The sequence below is a fragment of the Epinephelus fuscoguttatus genome, linkage group LG14, assembly GCF_011397635.1.
Source record: "Epinephelus fuscoguttatus linkage group LG14, E.fuscoguttatus.final_Chr_v1".
Lineage (NCBI taxonomy): Eukaryota > Metazoa > Chordata > Actinopteri > Perciformes > Serranidae > Epinephelus > Epinephelus fuscoguttatus.
This window is the reverse complement of record NC_064765.1, coordinates 18,549,371-18,570,866: the sequence shown is the minus strand read 5'-3', so window position 1 is coordinate 18,570,866 and position 21,496 is coordinate 18,549,371. Positions and strand designations below refer to the sequence as shown.

Here is a 21,496-nt window from a genome sequence, read left to right as displayed (position 1 = left end):
ACCAGCGCAAGGGCTGCATGAACCAAGAATTTATCATACTGTCTAGAGGTGTAGTTAGTGGAAAGTAGTGAACATACTCAGTTTGATCACTATACTGTAAACCTGGATGCTATGAAAGTCAGAAGTATCTTCCTAGAGGCTGGCAAGCCTTTACTGTGAAAAGTGATAACAGATTACTACAATTGACCATTCCAGAGTCGCGCCCGCCCTAGGTTACTTTTGCTAGGTTGGACAAGCTGGCAGAAAGAAACACGGTGATGCCAATTCCATTTAGCCAGGTGCTGTAGTATTAGGGTGCTTTCACACCTGCCCTGTTTGGCTCTGTTCAATTGAACTCCAGCTTGTTTGCCCCTTAACTGCGGTTGTTTGGGCAGGTGTGAACACAGCAATCCGACTCGGGTATGCACCAAAACAATCAGGCCGACACCTTCTTGAAGAGGTGGTCTCTGTCTGGTTACAAACAAACGTGGTGCGGTTCGTTTGTGGTGAGAACGTGTTCCGACCTCGATCTGAACCAACTGCAGTTACATGACACTTTGTTTGGGTTAAACATGAGCATGTTTCAGTCCTGGAGGATTATTAACGTGCACCTCCTCCTGTACTGCCTTAATATGCACATTCAGCACATCCAATGCATCAAAACATTGTTTTCTAGTTGGAGCCGCGCCTCATTTTCAAACTATATGGTTTGACTAAAAGACACATGGCATTTTATCTGGTCTGCTTGTAAATGCTGCCGTGAGAACACAAACCAACTCTAGGTAATTATACAACTTTGTGACAAAATTAGTCCCTGATTCGGACCAAAGCAAGACAACTCTAGGTCTGAAAGCACCCTTAAGGCTCAAGACCAATATATCCACCAGGAGGCGTCAAAAAGTGTATGACAACAACAAACTCAAAAACAAACATGGCGACTGTGGAGGAGATATTGATAATGTACCTCTTGCATAAAAGACAAAAACAGAGGCAGCGTTGTAGGAGGCGGTGGTCGGTGAGGCCGAATACATCGCGACTGGAGGACGGAGAATTATTTTCTCTAGTACTGCCGATGAAAGAAATTGAATTGTTATTTCTTCTTCGTGTCTCACTAGAGCTACGTATCAGGTAGTGACAGCAACACTGCCCCCACAGACCCCAGTGGTACTGCTCCATTTGGCCCGTATCCGTAAGCTTTATGGAAACGTGCAGAAATACGGATGAAATGAATGCGGAGCATGGACAGAAGGCTCCATCCGTATCCGGATCCATATTTAACATTGAGCATAAATGGGCCTTTAGATAGTTTCTGGGCATCAGGCAACATAGCTTCAAGAAGTTGACAGGAAGGACTACAATGTGGGATGCTAGAGATTGTGAACACAGGGCTACTGCTGGCCATTTGGGTGCCCTTAGCCTGATTACTTTGTGGTGCCTCCCCAACACCACCACCACACCCCACACACACACACACACACACACACACACACACACACACACACACACACAGTGCAATCTTTTTTGAAAAAGCAATATATTTTCATTATCTGTGTTACAAATAAAAAGCTCAACTCAAATGCTGATAGGGTTTTGCCTTTCCCAATGCCAAGATGATATTTTTGTAATCATCAATAGTAGTAGTACGAGTTATAGTAGTAAAATAATATTGAATTTAATTTGCCCCGTCATAGTTTAATGTTGCATATAACTGACACTTGCAACACTGACACAGACAGAGACCAGGACTGAGAGTCCTCCAGGGTGTGGGTGTGTGTATTTTAGAGAGTGTGACAGATTGGAGTAGAAGGTGGAATGTGGACTATTGCGTGCAGTGTTTTTGTAAATTATTAATAACCTACTAGGACCGCTGCTTTGTCACTTTTTGACCTGCCTGCCCAAACCACTGTCCCCGGTACTTACTGGGGCAGAGGAGAAATAGACACTGGGGGTGACTGTGGCTCAGATGAGATACTGAACCCCAAATTGCTCCCGATGGCTCTTCCATCAGTGTTTGAGTGTGTGTGAATGGTTACCTAGTAGCAGTTGGCACTATGTTTGGTAGCCTTGGCCACCAGTGTGTGAATGGGTGGATGTGAGATGTAGTGTAAAAGCGCTTTGAGTGGTCAGAAGACTAGAAAAGCGCTACACAAGTGCAGTCCATTTACCATCTACATAAATCCTCATTCCAGTTCAGCCTTCAGTTCATATCATATTTTCTATAATGGTAAAGCTGTGCCTAGTGTAGTTGTGCTTCATTTGAAATAGTTCATTATGATTGATAACTATTAGCTCTCTCCATGCCTACTATAGCACTTGAGGCCCTGTGCACAGTGTGTGATGTGCATGCAAGTCGCAGCAGCACTGCATGAACATCCAGATCGTCAACATCAGAAGTTACTTAGTTACTAAGAGAGGAACATATACATTCTCTGTATTCTGTGTTTCCTCATCATGCAGTAAGAGTAGATTGCTGGAAATGAGGAGCCAAGTGAATAAGATTACACAAGCCTCTGATGATTTCACTCAGTCTTTATTTAAGGCTTTGATATAGTGTATTGCATCACATTCGTCCTTGTTAGGGGAATGTTACTCGTCTGAGACTTATTAGACGTGAATCATTTATGTTTGGTGTTTTGCTTAATTGCATCCGACACATCACCCACTTGCCATAGAAAACTAAATCTGCAAACATCATTATGGATTAACGTAACGTGAATGGGAAATGTGAATGATTTTGTGCTGCACATGCACAGGAAGGTTGTGCATATGCAGAACATATCCTCAGTCTTACTGGAAACACAGACTGGATGTGACAGCATGACCTGCAGTTTGAAGGAATCTTTTCTGACTGGATGTGCATTTTCATAGCCGGGATGTTCTCAACGGAGTGCTACGGTAAAGGTCTATATTACTTCTCATTTAAATGCATTAGCATCTCTCTGCCCTCCAAACATCCAACAGAGAGATAGCAAAGGGAAAGTATTGGTCCCTTTGGCATGCAATATTAAAAATACATCCACCGTTATTTACTGCTTATTTACTCAGAGCCCAGAGTAAAAGAGAGAAAGATGGCTTGGGTTTCAAACAAATTTCTCTATCCTGCTCGGCTGCCTGTGTGAAGGTAGCTTATACATTAATAATTTAAACACTTTCCTCCATCTTTTTTGGTGCTTTTGAGCCTCAGGCTTAGAAATGCCACTCAGTGTTTTGACCCCTCACACCCTGCTGCACTGTTGTACTATTACTCTGCTGCTAAATGGGTGGACCTTGACCAGTGTCCAGCAGGGAGGAAGCAGGGGGATGTTTGGGACACAGCTCCCTCATTAGAATTTCTTCAGTGGATGTCAGCTCCCTAGCAACTGTTCAGCCGATGAGTGGGTGTGCGCATTGAAAGGCATGCATTTGGTATCAAGAGAGAAAACTGCTGTATGGCAGCTTTTCACACAGTTAGTGACTTGGACAGACAAGAAGGGTAAAAAAAAGGACAAGTGTGCTTTGCACTCAGTGTGTGCAGGGCAGGCAAGGTTGAAAAACATGTTCCCTCTGTGTGTGATGAGTATTCACATTCTATAGTAGGATAAAAAGTCAGATTTGCATTGCACACCAGCTTCATATTTCAAAATCAATAATGCCATGCAATAAAAATAAGCAGTAGTAATGTTTAATTACACATAAATATCTTATGTTTGTTTTTCTTAATCAATACTGTATATTAAGGTTAAAGGGACAGTTCACCTCCAAATCAAAAATACATACTCTCCCTCTTACCTGTAGTGCTATTTATCCATCTAGATCATTTTAGTGTGAGTTGCAGAGTGTTGGAAGTATCCCCTGTAGAGATGTCAGCCTTATCTTGAATATAATGGAACTAAATGGCAAGCAGCTTGTGGAGCTCAAAGAACCGAAAAAACTGGTGTGAAAACTCTACAGCAATCATACATACATACAGCCCGGGGGCCAGAACTGGCCTGTCAAAAGGTCCAATCCAGCCCACTGGATGACCTTGCAAACCTAATAGTGATGCAAGGCTAAGAGGTGCCAGGTTTCAGTAGCAGCTTTCTTCATGTAAAATGCTGCTTCAGAGGCTTTTCCACCCCGACCAGAATACAGTTCTTTTGGTGTGGTGATGTAAGGATTACTACACAGGAGGGGAAATGTTCAGAAAAATGCACACGTAGTGACAGTGAGTAGTCGACATACTGTTGAAATTGCATTTATTCTTCTGAGGACATCACAGGCTGTTTAGCATCTGTTTTTTAAATTTTAGCCTTTTTGAAATGTTCTTCTGTAGACCAAAAAGGGAAAACATTGGAGGTGTTTGTTATTTATAGGATATTATGCAATGGTTTTACTGGTCCGTCCCACCTGTGATCAAATCGGACTGTAGGTGGCCTGTAAACTAAAATGAGTTTGACACCCCTGCTCTACAGCGAAGTCTCCTACCAGGTATCATGTGAGCCTGTGGTGTGGAATAACTTTCACTCTTGTCTTTCTTTATTTTGATGAGTATAAGAACAAACTTGGAGCTTCCGTTGATCTTACCTGAAGATATGTTTAATCCAAAACAAATCTGACGACAGAAAAGGTCTTGGCACAATATGTATCCGTAGACGCCTCTTTAAATGTCTGCATACTAAACCATGACCATGGATTAATCATACATTCATATTATTACTATTATTATTCACAATGACATTCACATACCTTCATATTTAATAACTTTCCAAAACACTTCGCTTAGTCAAGATAATCCTCAGTAAGCTGTTTCATGTAGGAACTATTTTCTTTCTACCGAACTACACCTGCCAACCATTTCACCGCGCAGAAGCAACCATAGCACCAGTGAGCTAGCTAACGTTACAGCTCAGCCAAGGTGGATACCAATAAGTCTCTGGGCTTGCTAGAAAGAAAATAGTTCCTACATGAAACTGCTCACAACAAGGTCTGTGGATTATCTTGGGTAAGCGGATCGTGATTTCTGGAAAGAGACGTTACTGCTGAGATTTTCAAATGTACTTTTTAGGACTTTGGGCACCTCAAGCCGAGTGCCATCTAGTTCCTTTATATTCCAGAGAAGACAGACATCTCTACTGCCGATATCTCCAAACAGTTTAGAGACATTTACAAAACATGTAGAGATGCCTGTAATAGACTGAACCATGTATCTGTATGTAGTGCAACCACAAAAGGAGAGGGCTTGAAGGATTCATTGCATCATGTTTTAATAAATAAGACTAATCAAGACAACAATGTTGACAGTGTTTTCTGACAGTAAAACTAAACTCATGGATAAATGTGTCATACAAAATGTGCACATGCACCAGCTTTTGTCTTCTGTATTACAGCCAGCACATGCAGGCATTGTGTCCTGTGAATCCCTTGTGCGTGGGTGTGCAGTTTTTATCTGTGCAGAAGAAGCGAACTCAGCCAGTCACAATGAAAACTACTTTATAAAGAGGGAATTACAGAGTGCAACTACACTGAATGGCTATTGCTAAAAAAAATGGGTTAACTGGGGTTTGATCAACCTGTTCTCATACCCAGGTTGTCAAATAACAACATATCGCCACACCCCTCAGCATCTTATAGTGACACACAAGGTACCCTTTAGCCTAATACTGTGTATGACACACAGCTGAAACACATTGTAACACATTTTCAATGTTGTTAAACGGTCAGGCTTAGATTTTGGCGACAAAACTAGGCACATACGTTACATAACATGTCTTTAAAACAACATTGACTTGGGATGCCTGGTTGTTTAGTGGGTAGAGCAGGTGTCCCATGTACGAAAGCATAGTCCTTCCCACCGTGGCCGCAGACTTGATTACCCCATTCAAGCTTAGACTGTCCTGTCTAATAAAGTCAAAAAGCCAAAAAAAAAAAAAAAGACACTGACTTTCGGTTTCACACAGACAAGAATTGCGGTCTCATGGATGAAAGTCCGGTTTTGTTTGGCCCATCCTCCTCCCCTCTCTCCCACACTTTGTCTACTTTTTCAATCTTTACACCACTTTGGTTGCTCCCAGCGTTAAGCTCTGCCATGGATGAGTCTTAGGGAATCTGACTGCACGTCCAGAGCTACTGTCCTCGGTGGTAGAAAAGTTGAATGTACACCCAGAGTAGAGGCCTTTGCACACTGAGTCTCTTTTTTTCGGATGCTGATTCCGATGCGTTTTATTGTTCTATTCATTGTGCAAATTTGTGATACGTGACAAAATAAAAAGACACATGTCCTCCTTTGCCTCCTTCCACTGGTTACCTATCTGGCTGTCACCAATCCCTCCTGTCTTTCATTTGGCACCACAGCTGCATGAAGGGGCGGAGCTGTCCTCCACATCCTCCTCCTCGTCATCATTGTCCATCTGAATATTACTATCTGACGTGTTGAAAGTAGCTGTCTGAGTCATGAAATGATTCTGTGCGCCCCGTTCCTTTGTCTTGTCTTTATTGATTCTTGGTCAAACGTCTGTAAAGGCTCTGACGAAGGCGAAAAACGCAGAAAATCAAACCTGTTCCAAAAATTTTAATGACAGGCAAAAGTTTCAGAATCCGTTTGCAAACGGGATTGACACAGCGTGAAGTCATATTTATTTTTAGATGTGCAACAATTTTGGACTCATTGTGCAAAGGCTTTAACAGTTGGGTGTGGTCAGAGATGTTGCACCTGTAACCACACCTATCAGTGATGTCACAGTGTACTGATGCAGCCTGGAGTACACCTCTACATCAGTACAGTAAGATGAAAAGTTTGACCACCGAAGTTCAACATTAATAAGATTCATCCGTTTATAAGTTGCTCCGTAATGATGTGTGTTTGTCAGCTGATCATAATTTAAAATATAACATCACACCCATTAGCATTAACGAGTGTCACCACTTCTCTATCACAGATTTTACAATCAAGCAGCTGCAGAATAAAGACAAATGTTTTCAGTTTTCACTGAATGAATGTACATCCATAGGAGCTGTAGCAGCATATTATCATTCACACATGCCTTCCAGGAATGCCGATCCACTCCTCCTCCCTCACTCCAGCTCTCTCTAGACTTGCCCTCCCCTCACAGAGGGATGCTGGGATGGAGGGATGGACAGAGGGGATTACTGAGTGTTGTCTCGTTCAGTAGCTGTATGAGTCATCCTGCTGTATCACGCGCACTGTTTATAACCTCCACACAACATCATGAAGCACAGCAGACACGTGCCCACAAACACACACTGCACTCTCTCAGCCCGTATGTTTAAGCTACGTACCTATGACATTCATTGTACCTCACTGAATTCTCCACTATAAATCCTGAGGCTGGCTGGAACTGCTTGCGACTTGGCACACACAAACACCTGTACATACACACACACACTAACCTGCTGCAGCACTAAGGACACACACAAACATTATCTGACTTCCTGTGCTCTTAAAAGTCCAGGAACATAAATTGGGGAGAGTTATCTCTGTAATGTTACAGTGGAAATGTCAAAGTATTCTTTGTTTTGTTTGGCACCTTGGCTGCACATATATGCTCCGCCATGTCGACTGTGGTCCAGGGAATGCATTGAGTAATTGGTTCTGCACCAAAGAATTAAGCCCAAGTGAAAATGTAAATGCGTTTGTGAAATCCATGTCATGCATAATTCATGTGTAACAAACGAATGTGTGCAAACAAGGACCCGTTCTCACATTCATCTCTATACGCGGATACACATATGAAAACATGATGGAGCATAACTGAGGTGGTGTCACCTCCATCTTGTGTGATATTTTAAATGTTGTTTGTCTTATATAAATGAGTTTGGGGATATACATTTTGAGATTCACACATTATTTGTATTCCCAATGCTCTCTCAAACCTAAACAACAGACTAAATTCAATTCCACTGACATCCAAAACAGCACATATGACCGTCCAAAAAGTTGAAGTGTTAAAGCTTTCTTAGCGCTGTTAAACGGTTACCATTACATTGTAAAACTTTGTGTTTAGGTTTAGGCAACAAAACTAGGTGAATAGGTTTAGAAAAAAACATCATTATTTGGCTTTAAGTAAGTACTTTTATAACATCACATCCCATCTGTCATGTCACATATGTCCCTGCTGTAGTATGCTGCACATACTAGCATACTATGATACACTGTTATTTAATCAACGTTGACTTTGGGGCACAAACACAAGTCTCCTGGGTGAAAGTCCTGTGTTTGTTTGAACCTATCCACCACACTTCCTGCCCACCCTACAGGAACTTCTTTCATCTTAACATTACACAGACTTAGTCACTTTTTATACTATGTCACCTCACTTCCTCTTCTGCTCCCATAATAATTACTATGGCCACTAGAGGATGCCGACTTTCAATAAACGCAGTTAAGTATAAGCTGTTGTACAGTTGACCTATATAGCTGTTTTTTCGGTGAGGCCCCTAAGAAGCACACCGGACTTTGAAGCCAATTTGACATAGTGGTGAAGCCGTGTAACTACAGCTCTCTTGGGTCCATCATGTGATTCCACTGGGTGCAAAAATACTTTTCCAATAGACTTACACTGAAAAAGAGATGTGTGTAAAATATGAGATATATTTTCTTTGAGTGTCATAACATATCATATCATTATCAGGATTTGATCAATTCGGTCTGATAACATATTAAAAGTCTAGATGAGCTGCACAATTACATCATTTTATCCCTATTCAAGTTAGTGAAGGGCTAGTCTCTATATACAGATTTTACATTCAGTGAATGTAGAGTCTGTAGGCAAACCCCGGAGATCTTGCCTCCGGAAGAAGGGCGGAAGAGCCCTGGTTTCAGGTTGTAGGCTCTTTGTAGTCCGCGTGATATTGACCAATCACGTTTGAGTCGGCTGCAGTTGTTGCCAGGTTAAACGGTCCGTCCGGTGAACTAATGAGATGGAACATAATTGGCGTCACTGCAAACTCTGAATCCATCACAATGGTTCAGCATATTTACTTATATATAAACGGAAGTCAGAAATGGAAATTCGCCTCCTCCACCCAAATCAAACCAGAATGCCAAAAAATCGGGAGTCTGCCCCCAGAGGCTGTATCACTGTCTGCCAGAAGTCAGAAGCCGAATGCAGCTGATGGGTTCCGAGAATGGTGAAGGGCTAAACCAGAAGTAGCCGGCTCGGCTGGCAGAAGTTAGACACTTGGCTTGCAAAGTCTCTAGAGCATTTGCTCTACGGGCCCAGTGATGTGGACGAGCTGGGTAATACCTGGGGTGTCGAAAACAGCTAGCTTGCCCCCCGTAAGTCTTGTAAAACCACAACTTTTAATTTTGAGAAAAGGATATCATCTGTTCATTGGTGAGGTTTAGAGGTGCCAGTAGACCGTTTTTTTTTTTTGCTATTTATAGACAGAGCCAGGCCAACCATTTCCAGTGTTTTGGCTATGCTAAGCTAACAGGCTGCTGTGTAGGTGGTATGTAGCTTTGTACTTATAGCCCAGTTCAGTGATTCGTGACAAGACAAAATTGTTTTAGATCATTACAGAGAAAAGTTGCAGTGGTGTGAACTGGCCGGTCTGAGCTTGACTCAAGCTGGCTTATGTTGTCACGTGCAACTCAGCTGGTCAAATCGGTGGCGTAAACCACGTCATCTGTTTCTACAGCCAATTGGCTACAGTCCATCAATGCTTGTTTTGTTTCTGTTTTTCACCATTTCATCACTACTACAAATGCAGCTGTAGCCAGTATCTCACTATCACTATCCTCATTGATATTTTAAGAAGCTACAAATTATATTCAGCCACAAAATAAGCCTGAAAAGCTGGAAATCAGAACGAAAGTATAGAGAGTTGTATAGAGATGATACACCATCTCATCTAGTTGCATTGGTGTGAACCGGTAGGTTTTTAGAACGTTGCAGAACAGTGCATTGCAAGTAGTTGCATGTTTCAGCTTGTCACGTCATGAATCTTTGGTCTGAACTGGGCTTGAAAGTCCAGTGTATAGGATTTACTGGAATCTAGGAGTGAAGTTACAGCACTAAGAATTCTCTTATGTGTTAAGTATTAAGGAGAAATATTGTGGCTGGAAAATGGGAATAGCCCTATCTAGAGTCAGTGTTTGATTTGTCTGTTCTGGGCTACTGTATAACATGGCAGTCTACGTGGAAGAGGACCTGCCTAACCCTAACCCTAACGCCAATTAGTGGTGTTGTAGCATTGTATGTAGATGTAGTGCATGTATTCTGAAAGAGACTGAATGTAAATGTTAAATTTCCTGTGAAAACAGAAGTGTATCTTGAAAGAAGACAATGCATGTGACAGACAGAGCTTGACATGGTGTCCCAGAACATCAACAACCAACACACCCAGGGAACCTTGCACATGGTATATGGACATGTAAAGTCCATGACCAAACAGCGATATGTGACGAGGTCAGAGTGAGAATGTGTTGATAAAAACCCCAGAATCCTACACACTGGACCTTTAAAGTTAAAACATGTGAATGGTATCAATCCTCTCATCTAACTCTCAGCAAGAAAGCCAAGAACTGTATAATGTTAAACTGTTGTTTTGAACTGACTTTCATACATTCAATTACTCGGGTTTGTTTGCCTTCTTACTTTTCCTGCTGGAACTTTCCATTTTCTATCATTCATCTTGTGTTTTTCTTACAGCATGTAAGTCTGCCTCTCACCCTTGGGCACTTTCTTTTCATTTCTGCAGCACACAGCATTTTTCTTTTGCACTGTTAATCTGTCATTTCTTGCTCTGTCTCCCTCCCTCCTCCCGCCGTCACTTAATGCTCTCAATACTGATATATGTGTGTATGTGAGGGAGCGAGAAATAATGGATATATTTGTTTGCCGAGACGTAGCCGCTCTGAGAGCTCGTTAAACACCAGATAAGAGGCACTCCACAGCATGCAGTGGCAGCGGCGGCGCCAGATAAATCTGCTTGATAAATAAATCTAATCATTTCACCCTCTCTTCTTCTCTTCCTATCAGGAATCTGATGGAGAGATGCAGCATGACACGAGGTGAGCCCCTTTCACTTTTACCACCTCTGCTCCTGGCAGTGACACCACCACCACCACACCTCTCTCTCCTTCTCCTTCTCTCCATCACTCCAGTAACCCCTCCTCTTCCCATACACCTCCTCCTGCTCCATTCAATGCTCAGCCGTCCCCCCCCCCCCCCCCCCCCTCTCTCTCTCTCTCTGCCTACCAGCCTGTCTCCAGTCAGAATTAGAGGAGGCTTTTTCTAAATGCATGCCGCTCTGAGGGGATGCACAGGCACATGAATATTGTGATCTTATCTGCTGAAAATGAGGCGAAAAGCATATAAACGGTAAGGCGAGAAAGAGGAGAAGTGCATGCCTGGCTTTATTTGCTGCTCTGAGATAAGTGTGTGTAGTTGCTTTGCCACACTTATGAAAATAATGACTGTTGTGAGTAGCTGTTGGTGCCATTCTATCCATGTGTTGCATAGTCTGAGCGCTTTCACAAAAGGGTTGGGTGGACTGCTGTGCATTCAACAGTGCAGTATGTTTGGAGAATATGAATACATGTTGTGCAGCGTGTTAGAGTAAACTGGAGCTTTTTGTCACCGTAATCTCTGCAGCAGAAGAAGTGAAGGCTGCTGAAGACTGTTTGGTTTTAGTTGAAGTAAATCTGCGTTGTGTTTTTTTTTTCTTCCTTTCAGTCGATTCAGCTGTCATTTGGATTTTTATTGGCGTGAGAATAATGAGGCGGCAAATGTTTTCACAGCCCTCAATTAACTCTCATATTCATTCGCTGGGCAAGATGATACCACAGAGAGGCAATTATGTCTGAACAAGCGCATCATGAGAGAGAAAGTTGTTCTCATTAAACCAAACTCCTCACCTTGTATAGATTAAGAGCAAGAGACAAGGGTAAATCCATAGTGTTGTATTTTACTTGATGAGTTGATTGCTTCGTATTTCAGGGAGCGAATCGTGAAGCCTTGCTCCATATGTTGCCTTTAGGTGGCCTCTATAATCTGCATGTCAGCATAACATGATCATAACATCTAAAAGTTAATTGCTTTCACCTCCAGCAAGTGAGGAAACATTGATTTTTGGGAGATGATGGCTGCTTCCTGTTACATAATTAAAGCAAACAGCACTTCGGATAAGGTGCTGTCCAGAGGGAAACTTTAGGTCTTTGAAGTGAGTTTCAAACTTCCTGTGCAATGGGAAGAGCTTTAATTATTTTGTGAGGAAAAAACAATGATTGCTTGTAATTAACGTATCATGACTTAAAAGTATCCTAAGTTTTGCTACAGTGCTGTACGTGGCATTTACAACTACTACATTTTAATCAACCTGTCAAGAATATTTTAACCGTAATTCATTCATTTATTTTTTGGTGATACAACCAAACCTCTCCAGAAATATTCGGTCACTCCAACAGCCAAACGCTTAAATGAATCCAAAAAAACTAGAAAGTCTTGAAGGCTGTCCAAACAAATCATCAGCTCCACCAAACCCCAGCAGCACACCATGCTCTGCTCCTCCTCACTTTTCTGAAATGATTCTTGTTGTAGATAATAAGCCAAAGCTTATCACCAAGGGCTGTTTTCCTTGTACTTTCTTTACTTGTAAGCTGAATTGGATCGATGCCAACGAAATTGAGTTCATTGCGCTCTGATAGAACAGGACAAACTCAGTCTTTACATGCAGAACGCACAGTAGGATGAGCACAGAGAAGGAGAAGAGAATGAAGTCAGTTTTTATGACATTTTCAGTATTTTTCAGTTCGTTTTTAATGTAGATAATTGAAACTATATGTAACAGAGTCAATTATACAGCAGTAATATGTGTGACAAAGTGTACTAATAAAACAAAATTTGTTTCAGTTGTTATTACGTGACACGCTCAGACCTCCATAGTCAATATGTGGAACGTCTGATACCCAGTTTCTGTACCCCTACGTTCACCTTTGGGGGTACCTCACCTGTAAAGGGGGTGTCCTCGCCTTTCCTCTACTCTTTTGCTGTTGTACTCCATGGAAGAGCTGCTCGAGTAATATGGTCATAATTGATAGAGGATTTCGTTTTCACCTCTTGCTGTCAGAGTTGTCAGGAATAAACGGAGATCGCCTCCAACGATATCCGCAGTCTTGGCCTCTTCATATCGACACAAAGCAGACGACACTAGAGTCCATTGCTTATAAATATATATCTACTTATAATAACAGCAACAGCACACTGCGATGCCTATCCTCTTAAAAAGTGCTTGTTTTTGCCACTGACAGGCTCCGATTGGCATTACAAGTGTCTGACAACGTTATGGAAAGCATCCCTACGGAGAAATAAAATGTTTTTCTTTGCTTTTAGTTGATCTTGAGACTTGGCAAGACACAATAGCAAACAGATCAGATAAGGTGAAAGGTAAAGACACACATTTTATTTCTCTGTCTGAGCCTGTCAGTGGCAAAAACAACCACTTGTAGAAGACGTGAATGACAGTTCACTATTGCCTTGGATTACATTGCTGCCTGTTTCACAGCTGCCGGCATTAATTTAAAAAATTGTTGTCTCCTTTAGTCACTTGGACACAAAAGCATGGGAAATAGGGTCCAAAAATACAGACGCAACCCTCTAAGTCAAACGATAACTGCTTACTGACAGATGAAAATGTTACATCTCTTAAAGGCTGACTTTCTGTAAGCATGAAGAAAAAATAGTCTTCGTCCCAGCTGTTAAAGAATTCAGTGAGTTTTAATGACTCCAAGTGTCTTTCTTTACATACTGTAAGAGCATATACTATTACAGTCATAGCTGCCGAGTTTGGTTTTGCATAAACCAAGGACGGAAGAGTGATTAAAAAAGTACAAACAGTGAGCTCATTAAAAAGCATTGAGAGGGAAAAAAAGTTGTATTGGCTTCACTTGACTTGCTGTGACTTTTAATTAGGTCTTTACAAATGTTTCAGCTCACCTTCATCAGCTGTATCTACCCATGATTCGCTTTGCCTCCTGCACCAGCCCCTGGGAGACATCACACTATAGCCCACTGGGCTTCTCTCAGACTTTGAGGAATATGCCTAAAGAGGCTTTGTTTGTTCATCCTCGTATTTCCCTAAGCAAGGCACGTAGCATCCAAAAGCAGATGCCATATGAAGGCTCCCGCCAGGTTAGCCCGAAGCAGTTTACCACCTCCCTGCTCTCTCATTCTTCTGTCTAATTATTTCCGGGACGATGCAAGCACAGATTTATGCAGGAGTCATTTGTGAGGGTGGACTACTGTAGCATCTGGAAGTGGTGGATGAGGGATCTGCCTTGGAGCACACCCAAGGGTTTGTCTTTGAGTGTGCACATGTATCTGTATTCTCTTATTCACACCCCTGTGAGTCACATGGCTAAGTCTTAAGACCCCTTCTCTCTTTGACTTCCCACCCCACCACCCTCATCGCTCCCTGGACTATTGGAGATATGCCTGTCTGCCACACAGCATTTATAAGGCTCTGTCAAAGCCAACAGGACAGGGTCAGCAGAGCAACATAAGCCTCCGGAGCGCTCGTATAGTAAATCTTAAGTGTCTTATAAACACGAAATGTATGTGCTGTATGTCAGAGAAGTAGGACGAGTGGCATTTTAATGTCACATATAAAATACAGAGGATAGAGCTCTTCAGCACGTGGGTTTTAACTTGATCTCGCTCTCCCTACACAGGCTATTTCAGCTCTGATGATGTATTCTTTCTTTGTTCTTGCAGCTCATTAATGCATTAGCTTCAGCCCTGATCTTGCTTGTTCAGGGTCATGGTTCAGAGACTGCTTCTATTACATCAACAATAATTTGTTCTCCGGACTCTGTTGTGTGTCGGGCTACAAAAAAGACAACAAAAAAAACATGCTGCTTCACCTGACAAGAGGCTTTTTGTCAAACAAACACAAACACAGAAATCTTACAAGCTACATGCTGAACAAACTGTGCACCTATTGCACCCATTACACCTCAATAAATACTCCATTGCACCCTGGAGGGCTGTGCATGCTGCCATATGTTTAGCCTACATGCACACAAAGCTCACTAACCTCTGGACGCCTCCTGCAGTGTAATGCATGGAGGATTGCCAGATGTCCAATCTGGGCTGTGATGATAAAGGGGAAAAGCCTGGAAGGTGAAAAGTGCAGGATCCTTTCTTCAAAGGCGAAATTTTGTCGTCGTGGCCCTTTGTACCTCTTTGTGCTCTGCAGTGCTGAGCTGTGCCACTGTATGCTGTGGAGGGGCAGGGTCGTATAAACAGTAGTCTCTGAATTTAGAATGATTAGTTTATGAAATCCTCTGTCATGTTTGGATGTAAGATTTTTTCGTAGATAAGAGTATGACGTGTGTGTTAATTTGCTGTTTTGCAGTCACTGAAATTGCACATGTAAACATTTTTGTGGACACTGGCAATGTCAACATAGACTGTACCTTCTTACAGCAACTATAATCAATATTTTTATATCAACAATCAACATGACTGCACTCATTGGAAAGGAGTCACTTGCAGTGCCAAACCTAGTGAGAACTAGAAGGGCAGTCGGAGAGTACAGACATCTGCCATGGCAGAATGCCGGTGGTGCTCATACAACGGCTACCGCTGATAACGCCATCCCCACCATCATGGGTAGGGATAGCGTCGTCACCAAAGCACAATGCCCATCCTTGGGCCATCGTCCTGGTGAGTGTCAGCTAACCCCCATTGAGACTTCTTGCTCTATCACCACTGTTGCCAATCTTTGCACTTCATTGCGAGCTGCCGCCTTTTCAGCTCAGCCATGTTTGCTAGTGCCATCCAAGGTGAGAGCCGTGTGCATATATTGCAAGTTTAACAAAGTTTTCCCATAATCCTGCCACCAAACACACAGAGGCACAGACAATTGCCCTAACGGCACTGAAATCATGATGTAATTATCTGCACTTCCCCTCAACTCTTCAAAGCTTTTAGCATCTTTTGGCTCATTGTCTTTGTTTTCCAGCCCGCAACAGACAGACAGAGATATCAACTCACTGGTGAACACAGAGAGCCAAATATTTCCCCCATGAGCTGATAGACACCAGATACAGAGCTAAAAATAGAGTTAACATTGGACTTGCATTTATCAAGCGGGCAGAAATACGACCTCAAACAAATGCTACTACGTGTCTGCTAAATGTGTATTTAGGCAACTGTTTGCTACAAATTTCACCTTATTCGCAGTTAAGTATGTATGTTTCTGCTGATTTAGGTTTACTACACATAAAGCTTAAGGGCAACTACAGATAAGATACTTCTTATTGATCCTATGCAGGGAAATTGAAGAGTACAGCTGTAGTTAAAGTAAAGCTGAGGGTGATGGGAATGTTTTACAGGTATTTGGTCACAGATTATTAGACAAATCAAATTTGTGACTTGATAAAATTGCGAAATGAGAGGGTTTTTTTTAGGCTACAGTTTATCCTGACGGGGGTGGAAATGTCTAAGTACTATGTTTCATGGTAAGCCATCCAGTGATTGATCTTTCGCTAAGCCCCGCCCCTTCGTGATGGTCCGACAAGTTGTCGCAATAAGCATGGAGCCCACACTGTAACGAACGTCACTCCCTGATGAAAAATTATCATATTTTTGGACAAATGAAAGAGTGATTCCAGAGAGAAGCAGACAGAGGGGTCTACAGTCTGTGTTTGAAGGATATATCCAGGATGTCAAACTGACTCAGCAGCAACAACAGGTTAAAAAGACAAAGATAGTTAGAAGCTAAAGCCGAACTATAGGCTACAGATCACAGTGTAAAAGTGAACCACCACATCACTGCTGATCGCCACACAGGACGATGAATATAAAGAGAAACTTTGCTGATATTGAACCAGCTGTGTGGCATCGCAGTGTGTGCAGATGAACGGTGTTTGGCCGCTGCCAGCACCCAGACCTCCACCACCTGACGGGCAGGGATCTCTGGGGGAAGTCAAACAGCGTTCATCTGCACACAATGCGATGACACAGAGCTGGTTGAATATGAGAAAAGTTCCCCTGCTTCCCTTCACTGGTTCCTGTACAGCAGGGTCGGTCTTTGTTTCACTGTTATAATCATTACAAAGCAAAAGCAGCATGTGTATACATTCAGTAGGCTATATCTTCAGTAGCTAGCTAGCTAACCCTACACTTTTCAGGGTTTGATTTTGGTTTTGGAACAGGGAAGAAACGTATATCTTTTTCCAACCTCTCCAGGTAACGAGTATCATTAATACACGATGTGCCCCAGGCACAACATTTAGCTCCAAATCCACAAAACCAGCCTGAAAATGAAGGAAATCTGAAACGACTGCATTAGAGTCAATGGAGCACAGCTGTGTTGTTGTCAGACCCTGGTCTGAGCCAGCCTGATGCTACATTATGATTGGCCAGTCTGCATCTGGGGTCGGTTTTAAACTAGAATACTACAGTATGAGCATTTACTATATGCAAAATGAAGCATAAGGAATAAAAAACCAAGTACTAAGTATCATATATACACAGTAAATATAGGTATTAACCAGTAAATCAGCAGCATCAGTTGTCTCCCAGTTAAACCCTTAAAACACTTCTCTGTCTGCATGGTGTTATATCTCAACAGTCTGTGAGGCTATTACTTCTTGTCCTCCGCCAGGCGAGGGAGCACAGGTATGTCACGACTGTGTTGTCGTGGCAACCTCAGCAAGGACTGAACTCACTCTCTTTGACACAATTTTTAACAATGGAGAAATCTTAACTCAGACTGTGGTCTTACACGCAATGTATAAATTGTGTGAGTCATCTTTTCAGTGCGCCACTCTCTCTGTCTCCGTGTCTGACTATTGCTGCTTGTTTGAAAGGTTATGAAGGGGTGAAGAGCACTATGAACTGCTGGCCTGCGGCACTGTGTAGCTCTGGAGCCATAATATTGTCTGCTTTATATCAAAAAACACAGACAGAAGGAGAGACAGAGGGCACATTATGTTAATACATAACAGATACAGCAATATGAAACATAAAATCTCTATCAAGTTTATTAATTTCAGCTTTTTGAAACCGCCCCAGTTTTTAATACCCAGGCAGTGATTGTAAAAAGAAAGTAAGAGTGGAGATTTAAAGAGATCTCATAGTGGTGCCTTGAGCTAGAAAAGAAATTAAACTTAGGAGAGCTGGAGTTGTTGTTATTGATGAGAGGAGAAACATCTTTAGAATTTTAGGTAACCTGATGAATCTGGACTCTATCACTTGCATCCATGTTGTTTTTTTATAGTCAAGGCCAACTTTGAAGTTTTGTCAATATTCAGAAGAGGTTTCAAGGATTGTTTTCATCTTTCACACATAAAAAAACTTGCTCAATGTCGAGAGAAACCTCTTCAGATCATAATGTCACACCATTGTGTTATTGATAAAGATAAGAGTGGAATTTTAGACAACCAAGTGGTTCAGCTCTACATTGTCTCCATTTTCAGAATTCTTAAAAACCTTGTTGAATTGAGAGGGAATTGTGATTTAAAGCTCTCTGTCTCTGGGGCATGTTTCAGTCTTTCAGGAAAACATTTCTGGGAGATTTTATTTCATACAGTGACATTATTGTAGAAGCACAGAAAAAAGGATGAAGTTGGTGTTTTAGCCCAGGGCTCCATGCTGACTGTACCAGCACTGTATGTGCAGAGAGTTCTTCACGGGGACTTGTACCACATATTTGAGACCCAAACACAACCTGCAATCTGAAGCTATATTTTGCCTTTTTTTATCCACTATTGAGTGTCTTTTGTCTTCCCACTGGACATTCTATAGCAACATGATCTCATCACTACTCGTCAAGTTTTGCTGCTAAACGTTACTACAATGATGCTGGAGGCAGCCTTTTGCATTGTATTTTGACGCAGAAGGTGTCAGTAGGAAGAATGGGTCCGCAGTTAGGTTTAGGCAACAGAACTACTTGGTTATGATTTGTAAAAGATGGCGGATGTCACTCAAAAACACTCAGCTTTGAGATGCACAAACACAGCAATAAATGCACTTTGCTGGTTCCAAACACTGTTCTCTTTGGTGGGTAGGCGCTCTGCAGCTCTGGAGCCACATATGGCTCTTTATCCCCTTTTTTATCCCCTTTACAGTAGCTCCCTATGGAAGTACATAACTTCTTTTTTAATATTATTATTTTTCATACATAATTTTTATACAGACCTAAAGTGATTTTACATTCTCTGGTTGTTAAAATGTCTAGCCTATACACCAATTAAAAAAACGTCTTGACATTTCTTCAACTAAATTGTGCATTGTACATCTACGACCTAGTGCCTTTTCCTCTAAATTTTGCCAAACCTCAATGGCGGTAGCTCATCTTGACTCTCTCTAGCTCGGCTAACTATGGATTCCAAATTCTAAAAAGGAAAACAGAGTATTCAATAATGTGCAGACAGATATGCTTGCTTCTACCGCCCACATAGTCTTTTACACAGACACCGATGACATCAGCACGCTGGCTGACTCTGTCGTCTGTGGACATTCCCATAAGGGAAAGTTGTAATAGAACTAGCACTGGCTCCCAGCGGCAGTGATGTGATTGGATCCAAATCCGTGTACTTCTGTACTTCCTCGACCAACGGCTAATTAGCTTTGCCTTACACCTGCCTACACCGGAATTGCTGTTCCCCGAATTGCTGTCCGTAGTACAACAGAAAAGGAAGTGTTTAGTGCATCGCAAGAAGAGATTAAAATGGATATGATTTCATTTGATTCAGCCATATTGCAGAGCTGCAACGTCTCTGTTACATGTAACACATGTGCCGTACCTATGGCAACGCCGTTATGTGGTCTGGATATCCCCTCCCATTTCTAGTCACACGAGACTACCGCCAACACTACAAAGTTAAAATAGCAAAAATTCATGAATAGCCCACTGCAAAGGAGCCACCTTGTGGTAACAGATATTAATGAATGCTCATTTGGAACCATTAGTAATGCAGCTAGGCTAATTTTGATACCTTCATTATAAGGCTCAAATATGCTCCGTGGCTCCAGACAGATTTTTTTTCCCTTTTTTGGCCAAAAATGTCTCTTTTCATAGTAAAGATTGCCAACCCCTGACCTAGGTCAAAGTCCGCTGTCCTCCAGGGCAGCATATCCTGATGCCCTAGGGGTGAGACCAGGCTGCCTATATCTACTTGCAAAATGTGAAATGCATTGACAGACATGATTGGCGAACTCAAGGAGAGAAACCCAACCTGAGGTCAAAATTTTACACAATATTGTATGACATTGACAAAAACCTAAAACCTGAATCAGGATTCTTTTCAGGTCAAAAAACTTATCATAAAGAGACAGGAAGTTGAAACTCTTTTCAACTTCCTGTCTCTTTACGATAAGTTTTTGTGTTTTTTTTCACAAAGACTCCTTTGACTAAGTGTTACTATGGAGTTTTAAAAACCTTTAAGAAACTTGCTTAAACTACTGTTAATCTCCTGTTCACCAGGTTCTCTCGGTACATTAGCCTTTAAAGGAAACTTGATTAACCTGTTTACACTGCGAGAACATTGGAGAAACCAATTTACTGACACAAAGTTAGGAAAAGCAGAGTACTTAAAAGTGTACCCCAACAATTGAACACGTCCATAAGGTTGGGTGACTTGCAAGAGGCCGATTAGAAAGTCTGACTTTTAGTTTCTAGTAAGGAGGATCCTAGACTTTCCATAATGCAACTTCAAATAGTTTTACTAGACTTTCCTTGCTTAGAAAACAACCATGTAAGTTTGAAACACAGGCTTTATATCCTCTCTTTTTCAAGCCCCCCCATAGACACAGAAAACATCCAAATGTTTTCACAAACACGCAGTTCTTCCCTTACCTGGTAAACTGACTTGCATGTAAATTCAGACCTTCATACCCCAAACAAAACAATAAGAAGGCAATATTGACTTATGTAACTCAGGTATGTAAGATAACTTTCATAACAAAAACTTCCATTAAAAGCCTGGTCCCAATTAAATGCCCAGTTCCTTTTACTAGCCCGGTGTAGCTACACATTTTGACAAATAAAGGCCTGTCTCAATTATACGCCTGGTCTGGCTGACAAGCAGTTCATTTTTATAGAAGTTCTTTGCCAGGGACGCTTGTCCCAAATATAGGCTTGCTGATTTCAGTAATTCAAGCGGTGCCTTATGCTGTGTTCATATTAAAGCTGGAGGTTTGAATGTCCTAGTTGAAATTTGTAATTTCCGACCTCTAGGCATTCCAGGTGCACAACGGCAAAAAACATGGCTGACCGTGACAAACTAATCTATCAATCAATCAATCAATCAATCAATCAATCAATTTTATTTATAAAGCCCAATATCACAAATCACAATTTGCCTCACAGGGCTTTACAGCATACGACATCCCTCTGTCCTTAAGACCCTCACAGCGGATAAGGAAAAACTCCCCAAAAAAAACCCTTTAACGGGGGAAAAAAAACGGTAGAAACCTCAGGAAGAGCAACTGAGGAGGGATCCCTCTTCCAGGACGGACAGACGTGCAATAGATGTCGTACAGAACAGATCAACATGATAAATTAACAGTAATCCATATGACACAGGGAG

At 41.8% G+C, this 21,496-nt stretch overlaps 1 protein-coding gene across 4 annotated transcripts in view; it reads left to right on the top strand.

Annotated features, from left to right (window-relative positions):
* LOC125900430 (brain-enriched guanylate kinase-associated protein) overlaps nt 1–21,496 on the top strand; it is a 91,166-nt gene that overhangs the window by 17,668 nt on the left and 52,002 nt on the right. For 2 of the 4 annotated variants that reach the window (XM_049595410.1, XM_049595409.1), the window contains one exon: nt 10,938–10,969. In XM_049595410.1, the coding sequence (XP_049451367.1) occupies nt 10,938–10,969 (32 nt within the window). Of the gene's footprint in view, nt 1–10,937; nt 10,970–11,192; nt 11,280–21,496 lie in introns of those variants that run through there. The other 2 variants (XM_049595411.1, XM_049595408.1) reach the window with 2 other exon arrangements.